We start from the raw sequence: 9729 nt of genomic DNA on the forward strand, positions 1-9729 counted from the left end.
CATGACACTGAAGAAACTACATAAACATTGACATTTAAACACCTATCTAGGTAGTTCAATCCACGGCTCAGGAAGACCATACTCAAATACAATGTTGTCAGAGATTCGATTAATTTTATCTCGGAACTTTGTTTAAATTTAACTGAAGGCAAAGTTCAACTGTCACTAGGTGTTAAGCAGCCAACAAAGCAACATCGCTCACTTGTATGTGCCTTAGCAGCAGCAAGCAAAAACAAAGGAAATAATTTTAAAAGAAAACAACTTTTTCAAGCGGGTGGCAACTTCTTTATACTTTTACTCCCGATCATTATAGAACTTGTAAACAGTTTTGTCTAGATGGCTAAGCCCTACAAATTTACTTCAATTGAACACGCCCTTTCCCCAAAGGTATATTTTGATTAAAATCTCAATAAAATCATTAACAATAAAACAATTGCCGACGATGAATAATCAATTTTGCTTCAAAATGCATTTCAACGAGTCGACAAACATAAACTCTATCGCAAAAGACTACTCAATGTAAATGTCATTGATCACAAAAAGAAAATGACTCAAAACTCTACACCATCACCAACAACAGCAACACCAAATGAAGAAGAATATTTGTCTAAAGTTTTGACAAATGTTGCTGATTTAATGCCACATTCCTATTGTGAGAAGTGTAAAAGACTCATGACTGATCTCCCTGAAAGTAAACATGCTCAAATTGATGCTAATGGGAATGCAGTTATAATCCATGCCAGGACTAGATTCTATTTGATTTATTATCAGATTTGGTCATAAATCTTAAGACTTGTATCATTTAACAGTGTTTTGGATAAATTTATTAACTCATCAAACTTCCCCAAAATTCTTATTGGCAAGAAAATTTTTTAAAACGATTAATGGAATTTAGTCAAATATCAAAAGATATTTTAAATTATTTTCGGAAAATACTAACACGCCAAGTGGAAATGGTTTGACAAGAGTGGTGGGTGGAATCAAGTGAAGGTGTCTTAATATCACTGCATCTCCCTCACCATCACCTGTTAGTAAGGAAGTGGGCAGAGGACACTTCACTACGTGTTTACGTTCAAAATAGTTAAAACATTGAAACAGGTATATGAGAAAATTAGAAAAGAGGGAAGTTTAAGTTCACCTACCACACTTGCTCAATTGACAGAACTTGAGAGGAAGCTAGCGGTCGACTATTTACAGAATGAATCAAGTTACACTCTACCTCGTAATCATAGATAACGTGGTAGTCCCTATCGAAAAACTAAAGCCTTTTCCCCATTGCGAATATTACAAGTAGATCTTTTGACTATTGATGAGATTCAATGGTGTCACAAAGAACCATACAAGTGCATTCTAGATGCAATCAGTATTTTTAGTTACAATGTATATCCCATTCCATTTCGGTCAAAGAGAGGCGATGAAGTTTCTAAAGCTCTTGAAATCATCCTTGAACAGGATTGTTTTAAGAAGATTCATACGGATTGGGGTAGTAAATGTGTTAATCCTCATGTAAAGAAGGTTCTATTGAAATATACTACAATGCTCTATCACAGGCATAATCCAATATTATCCACATTTGCTAAACGATTGATAAGAACCATGAGTGTTAATTTCAAAATATTGGATATAGAAAAATACTACTGCTTTTATTCAAGATTTGTATAAAATCATGTTACATTATAATCAAAGTCCTCAATGATATCTGTCCAACTCTACCCCAATGGAAGCTTATCAAGGGAGTGGTGACACTGCACTTGACACTTTTCTTAAACAATATTCCAATAATGGTGGTGGGAAGGAAGTGAAGAAAAAGAGGAAATTCAATCCTGGTGATACTGTTCAAATCAATCAAAAAAAAAATTAAAAAAGGGTAACTGCTTATGGTCCACTGAGCTTTTTAAAATCTCCAGACTCTTAGACAGTACACCCATAGCGTATCATCTATGTGACATGAAAGATGATGAGACTTTAGGTGGTTTTTGTGATTATGAATTAAAAAAAGCTACAAACACTGGAATGTATCAGATTAAAAAGATATTAAAGACTCGTACTCGGAGGGGAAAGAGACAGTTGCTTGTTCGTTGGCTATGATACAACTCTGATTTTCATTTGCAGATATCTGCTGAGGACGTATATAATGCCCAATGATTTCTATATGACGTTTATGTGCAACGTCTCTGACCCTCTCAACAACAATTTGAATAAAAAGAGTGGTTTTTGTACAAAACTCTCCCCCACCATCAAATTTGACGATTGAAAGTATGAAGTTCCTCTTGTAAATTGTTTACTCAAAAATACATATGATATCCTGAGAAAAGATCGTACGTATGAGATAAGAACTCTTTGTTGAATATGAATGGGTAGAAGCACTTAAATCTAGTGAGCATCCCTATGTCACACTGAAATACCAACAATTTAATAAAAGTCTGAAATACAAATAAATACAAAAAAGGTAGTATGACTGACTTGTATCGTACAATCAATATAAAAATTTCTGTTCGTAAGAAAGGTTAGTTCGAATTTAATTATTCAATGGAACACAGCAAGATTTATTTTAGCTCACCCATTCACAAGGAAATGATTCATCTCAATGATAATCTGAGAGATATACTTCCCTTGAAACAGAATATAATCAGTGATAAGAACGCTGGAACTGTCAGAGGGATGAATTGTGTTGTTTTTACAGACAATTCACCTGGTTTTGCCCTTGGGCTCTTGTATATGTCCTTAAGCGTCCTTTGTTTAAACATCAAGAGCTGCTTATTCAAATGTTCCCCTCCTACGTGTTCTTGAACAAAAAACCGCCCATGAACACCTTCATCAATATAATATAAAGCATTTTCAGTATGTCTCTGTAAACAATTCGTATTTGGAACTCTGTTAGTTAACACTAAGAAGTGCCCTCTAGCAATAACAAAAGTTTGGCTGTAATTACATGTTATTTTCGACCCATTCAACAACAAGGAGATGGGTAATAAAAAAAAAAAAATTTCAGATATTGATTGCTGTGGTTTTACTCTCCAACCAAGATAATTGGGTCATGGGATGGACTATTACAAAGCTCTTTCTTTAATGTCGGGCTATGGTCTTGGCAGTCGGTTTGCTAAGCTCGGATTCCCTTGAACAAATTCATTGTGTTTACAATACCATTATCATAGTTAATAGAAATCCATCGACAGTGCAGACAGTGCGTTGGCGAAAAAGTTAAAAAGATAAAAACTGGTCAAACTAAACTTACATAAATACGAATCGGAAAAAGAATTAGAACGGACATAAAAAAAGGAAGGGGGGAGGGGGAATAAGCGAATATACACAAAAAAAAGCGAGACATAAAGGCATCGGAATGCTATATGATTCCTTTGTCACTTATATTAAAAACTGCAAAATGGCAACTAGTTAAAAAGATAAAACTAAAAAAATAAATAATATACACATTAACAAATGTTTAAAAAACAACATAAAAAGGGGATAGGGAAAAAAAAGAGTATAAAGAAAAACGAGCTGTTTCTTTTATTATATAAAAGAAAAGACAAAATTTATTTACAAATTAACCACTATTTATTATGTCAGTAAAAAAAGGGATAAAAGATTTCTTATACCGCAAGGTAGTACAAAGAATGGGAGATAAGGTGGGGATAGGCTGGGACACAGTTCGTGGAGGACGATTTCTATCAGGTACATGGTAATCAGGGAAAAAGGACGCAGTACCGGGGTTCAAAAGTGCCAACTTACCAAAACGGAGGCACAAATTAGTTCTTCGTCTCTCGAGGGTCTCTAGGTTTGAAATATTTAACAAATGCAAATATGGTATCATGCCCTCTTTAAAAATAATTCTTAGAGCTCTCTTTTGGACATTTTCAATTTTTTGTGTTGCTTCATTAGAGAGGCCAGGGTGCCACACAGGACAAGCGTACTCTAATATGGGACGCACAAAAGAAATGTATACTTGCAGTAAATGTGATTGGGGGCAACTGAATTTATTTAAAAGTTTAAGGAGGGAAAACGAGGAGTTTGCTTGTCTTAGGATATTATTTATATAGGCATTCTATTTCAAATTGAAAGAAATTGTAACACCTAGGAGTTTAAGGGATGTGACATCGAGGTTTCAGGAGGAATAGGAGCACGAAAAAGGGGAGGGAATTTCAGGAAAGTTACTGAGAGTATTGCGTATTTAGAAGGGTTAACTGTCATGTCAAGGGACAAGGCCTCACAGGCAATATCTTGGAGTATGCCCATTGGGTTGCTAAAGATGTTTTTATGACATATCTCTAAAACTGTCAAGTCATCGACAAATTTCCATCTATTGTTATAAAGGGTTGAAAGGCTGTTAATCATAAGAGAAAAAAGGAGAGGGCCTAGAATAGTCCCCTGAGGAATTTCATTAAATATGGGGAGGAGATCCGAGAAACAATTTAGATATTTAACTGCTTGGGATCTATTAGAAAGAAAAGAGGCAACGAACTTAACAAGGAAAGTTTCAATGTGGAATTCATTTATAAGTTTATCTTTGAGTAAATTGTGGTTAATCAAATCAAAAGCATTTTGAAGATCAATAGAAATTAGATTAAGCCAAGTGTTAGGTTTTTCAAGTAGTTTACACATGGTATCAACAAGATGGATCAGGTAATGAGAGGTTGACGTGGATTTAAGATTACCAAAATGTCTAAGATCAATGAGGGGGAGGACTTTCATCTTATGCCAGTCTGTGAGAAAATTTTCATACAATTTTGAAAAAATTGAGGTGAGGGTAATAGGATGAATGCCATCAAAGCCAGGCTTCCAATTTTGCTTTTTGATTGGGGTTATAAAACCTTGTTTCCAATATTGAGGGAACTGTCCAGATTCGGTAATTTCATTGAACAGGGTGGATAGGGGTTTTGAGAGGTAATCACTGAAAGCTTTAACAGAGGAACAGGAATATCTAAAGGGCAAATGCTTGATCGTTTTAGTTTTTCAATTTTTTTTACAACATCAAGTGGAGAAATATGTGGGAGTGAAAAAGGAACAGGAATATCTGGAAATTCGTAAGATAGTGATGGGAGACTGTGGACAATAGAAGCCAGAAACTTATTGAGGTTATTAGCTGTGGTCTTTGGAGGTTCATTTATATTAAAATTTAGTTGTTCTTGACTCTTGTCGGTAAGTTTTTTAATTTCAGAGTACCAGTTCCTTGGTTTATCATGGCGCAAATATTTTATTTTATTTTTATAATAGGCTCGGGCAGCTTTTCTAATTTGACTTTTTAATTCCTTTCTAAACTTATTTGCTTCAGCTAAATTACCCCTCTTAATTAAGCTTATTTTCATGCGGATTAATATTTTTATGTGATTATTTATGTAAGGTTTATCACTAGAGCACTTTCTGATTTTTTTTTCTGGGAAACATAATGAGTAGGAATCAATTAGTTTTTTGTGAAAAATAATAATTTTGTCATCAAGGTTATTAGAATTATAAAGGTCTGACCAACTTTCACTGGTCAGCCATGATCCAAAAGAAAAAAGTCCTGTGTCACTGAGGGGACGGCAAACCCCAATGGAGGTAGTAAAGGAATGTTCAATGGCTGAAGAGGGAGAAAAAGAAGACAATAGTGGTAACTGCCTCCTAGTGGTGGCAGTGCTTGCGGGGAGTTGTAATACTTACTCATGTTGGAACAAATAACATCCAGAGAGGTGTTACCTTTTGTTGTAGATATTTTAACCAGTTGTTTAATATTAAGAGAGTTACAGATAGAGTCTATTCTCAGGTCATTCGCATCGCCAAGTAAGCAAATACCAGCGTTCGGATACTTTGATAACACAAAGTCAGCACTTATAAGAAATTGTTGGATAAATTTGCATTTCTGGTCAATACTTTGGTTAGGGGAATGATAAAAGACGGCGGTTACAATTAAATTGAAAGGGCAGGAAAGTACTTTTAGTTAAAGGCTCAGCCATAGAATTTGAACGTACTCTGATAAGTTGGGGGTGGGGATGAGTTTGGGTTGGAGGTTATCTTGGACAAAAAATAATATACCACCCCCTTTTTTCCCGAGAGGGTGATTGGGAGGGCGAAGTTTTATAAACTGAGTATAATTGCTAATTTTTAGAAAATCTGGGTTCTGGGACTGAACCTCTGTCACAGCAATAATATTAATTTTATGAATTTCAGAGATACCCTCGAGTTCTGTAATTTTGTCAAAATTCAGGCTCTCAGCATTGGTAAGTAGGAAAGTTGGAAATTTAAACCGATTTGGGTATTGGAATTTTTTTTTCAATTCGGGAGGGAGTTATTTGGGGTTGAAGTTTATGAGAAGGATGCTGTGGGTAAGGGTGTGGTTTTGAGGCATTATTAAAAGACGGGACTGGACCGGGCTTGAGAGAAAAGGAGGACAGCAAACAAATTATGGGGATATTATTAATTTCGAATGGAGCTACGGTGGAATTCGTCTCAGTACTTGAATTTATAGGAACTTTGTTCGGATGTGTTAATTGTGGATTATTCTGCCAGCTTACTCTTAGGCCTGTATCATACTAATCGAGTAGCCAGGAGGGATAATGTGCGAGGGGACAGCGAAAGATTTTCTACTGACTTAAGAGTAAGTCAAATTGGGAGTCATCTTTATATGGGAGTTGGGGGGGGGGGCAAGATGATGCTGAGGGAGAGAAGTAGGGTGGGGGGTGTCTGAGAGGGGAGGGGTTGGGTTTATTTCGGCAAATAACGGGTGGAGTCCAGAACCGGTCGGCAACTTCTTGGACGCACGGAGAAGAACGGAGTCGAAAGGAAGTGGATTTTTGGGAGGAAAATGAGTGAGAGGGGGGGTGGGGGAGGGGCCGATTGGAGGAACGTGAGTGTGGGGGTTGGACTGACAGGACACGCGTAAGTACTTGGGGCGGAGGATTGTTTTGAGGGATGGATTCCTCAGGTATACTGCACTGTATCGGGTATGTAGGGGGATAAGACTGAAAGTCGAATGGAACTCGAACTAGGGGAGGAGGGGGGGGGGGTCGTGAATACGTTAGGCGTCGCCCTTAAAAACGTTGGGTTACCTTGCTACCTTGACTGGTAACAGCTGGGACTGCCCAAGTTTGTGCACTTGTTTTTAGATTGCGGCTTGATCTATTTCGTAAAAAGGAAGGAGGGAAATAAATATGCAGGCTATCACACCCGAAACAACACCCACTTGATGCTAACTTACATAAAGGAACATGGTCAAAATTACACTTTTTTTCGTACACTTGCCAGTGAGGTAAAAACGACATAACTGCAATAACGAGCACTTCTTTTGGTCGCACTTGTTATAAAAAAATTGAGAACAAACTCTTGGGCTAGTTTCATTTTGTTTTTTGAAGTTACGGGTAATATATCCATGATTATAGGGGCACTTTGAACCTAATTTACAATTTCCTTGCTTAAAAAACTTGCAATTTTTTATAACACTATTATCAGGAATACTTTTTTCCTGCAGCTTGCTTGGAGCACGATCATGTTCAAAATGACATTTATCATCTAATTTGCAAATACCTGCTAAAATTATATTAGCACATTTGCGATTATTAGCAGAGAAGTCCTTATTATTAGTCAGAATCACTTCAGTACTTTCAAAACAAATTCGGGCATCTCTGATTGAGTTCTCAAGGACAGGATTATAATTAGGTTGAATAGAGGTGATATTGGGGTCAGGTACAATTTCTGAACTCGGGTTTATGTCAAATAAACCGGCAAGCTTTATGGTTTGCCGGTTTATGTCCTTCAATATTCATTGGAGCTTGGGGACAATGCACTGTTTTGATGATGAAAATCTAAGGTGTTGTTTACCTTGTTTGTGATGGAATAATTTGTAAGTTGACTTCTTGAATCATTTTCAGCAAAATGACAAAAAATCTCTAATAATTAGCATTAACACATCCAGTTTTCAATCAGTTTCCAATCCAATGAGACCTTTTGAAGTTTACAACAATGCTTTCGGTAGAAACCTCATATGCCCCAAGGGCCATAACTTACAACTTGCTTGCCCTGAGAGGGCTGGCAGGGGAGTTGTCAGCCTCGCAGACACTGAAATTTCCAGAACTTTCAAACTCATGTTGAAAAAGTGAGCTATCTCAAAATTTTGATTTTATGTGTTTGGGAAAATAGTGGGTGTGAGGGGAGGGTTGAGTTGCCCTCCAGTTACCTTTGACTATTAAAAAGACCACTAGCCATTTCTATTTCTAATGGAATTGGCCCTCTTTAAAGTTTGTGCAGCAATCGCTTTCTATCAAAACCTTTTATGCCCCCAGGGCACTAACACATGCCCCCAGGGCATAACCCTTGCCTTGAGTACTGTGAGGGGGGGGGGGTGTTCTGCTCAAAAGGTATAATTTCCTGAACTTTAAACTGCGTGGAACAAAATGGCTATCTCAAAATTTTTATTGGATGTTTTTGGGGAAATGGTGGGTTTTGAAGGGGTGTTAGTTGCCTCTCCAATCACTTTCGAATATCAAAAAGGGCACTAGCCATTTCAATTTCCAGTCAAATGAGCCCCTTTTGAAGTTTCTATGACAGCACTTTCTATGAAAACCTTATATGCCCCCAGGGCATAACTTATAACACTTGCCCTGACGGCTTTGGGGGGGGAGAGGCTGTCATCGCTCAAAGACTCTAAATTTTCAGGACTTTCAACTATGTTGAACAAAATAGCTATCTCAAAATTTTGATTGGATGTGTTTGGGGAAAAGGTGGGCATGAGAGGGGGTTTAGTTGCCCTCCAATCATTTCAACTATTAAAAAGGGCACTAAAGCGGCTTTGGATTTTCAATCAAATGAGCCTTTTTTGAAGTTTCTACAACAATGCTTTCTATAAAATCTTATATGCCCCCAGTGCATAACTTACAACCCTTGCCCTGAGGGCTGTGGGGATTGTCCTCCTCAAAAACATAATTTCTAACTGGAAATTAACTATGCTGAACAAAATGGCTATCTAAAATTTTGATTGGATGTGTTTTGGGAAGTAGGTAGGCGCGAAAAGGGTGTTAGTTGCCTTCCAATCACTGTTGACTATTAAAAAGGGCGCAAAGCGCTTTGAATTTCCAATCGAATTGAGCCATGTTTTGGAGTTTCTACGACAGCGCCTTCTAAAAAAACCTTATATGCCCCCAGGGGCGCCAACTTACAACCCTTGCCCTGAGGGCTGTGGGGGGAGGGGCTGTCCTCCTCAAAAACATGATTTCCATGTTAAACTTTCAACAACGCTGAACAAAATAGCTATCTCAAAATTTTGATTGGATGTGTTTTTGGGGAATGAATGGGGCGGAGAGGGGGGTTGCCGCTAGCATCTCCAAATCACTTTCGACTATTAAGGAGTGGCACAAGCCCTTGAATGTCCAATCGAATGAGCCTTTTTGAAGTTTCTACGACAACGCCTTCTATAAAAACCTTATATGTCCCCAGGGTATAACTTAAAACCCTTGCCCTGAGGGTTGTGGGTGAGTGTCCTCCTCAAAAATATATTTTCTATCTGGAAATCAACTACGCTGAACAAAATGGCTTTCTCAAAATTTTGGTTGGATGGGTTTGGGGAAATGATGGGCGTGGGGGCTAGTTGCACTCCAATCACTTACGACTATTAAAAAGGCACTCAGCCCTTTAATGTCCAATCGAATGAGCCTGTTTTGAAGTTCTCTACAGCAACGCCTTCTACAAAATCTTATAAATCCCAAGGGTACAACTTTAAAACCCTTGCCCTGAGCGTTGTGGGGAGTTTCTCCTCAAAAATAT

The 9729-nt window shown here is 37.6% G+C and overlaps 1 protein-coding gene across 1 annotated transcript in view; it reads left to right on the plus strand.

Annotated features, from left to right (window-relative positions):
• The first annotated feature begins 546 nt into the window (after positions 1–546).
• The window catches only part of LOC148950117 (actin-binding LIM protein 2-like), a 60146-nt gene continuing 50963 nt past the window's right edge, over positions 547–9729 (plus strand). Inside the window, exon 1 of the mRNA XM_089091783.1 lies at positions 547–691. Within this exon, the coding sequence (XP_088947909.1) occupies positions 547–691 (145 nt within the window). The remainder of the gene's footprint in view (positions 692–9729) is intronic.

This window comes from Artemia sp. Qi Xiang Cuo, chromosome 7, assembly GCF_049724085.1.
Source record: "Artemia sp. Qi Xiang Cuo chromosome 7, ASM4972408v1, whole genome shotgun sequence".
Lineage (NCBI taxonomy): Eukaryota > Metazoa > Arthropoda > Branchiopoda > Anostraca > Artemiidae > Artemia > Artemia sp. Qi Xiang Cuo.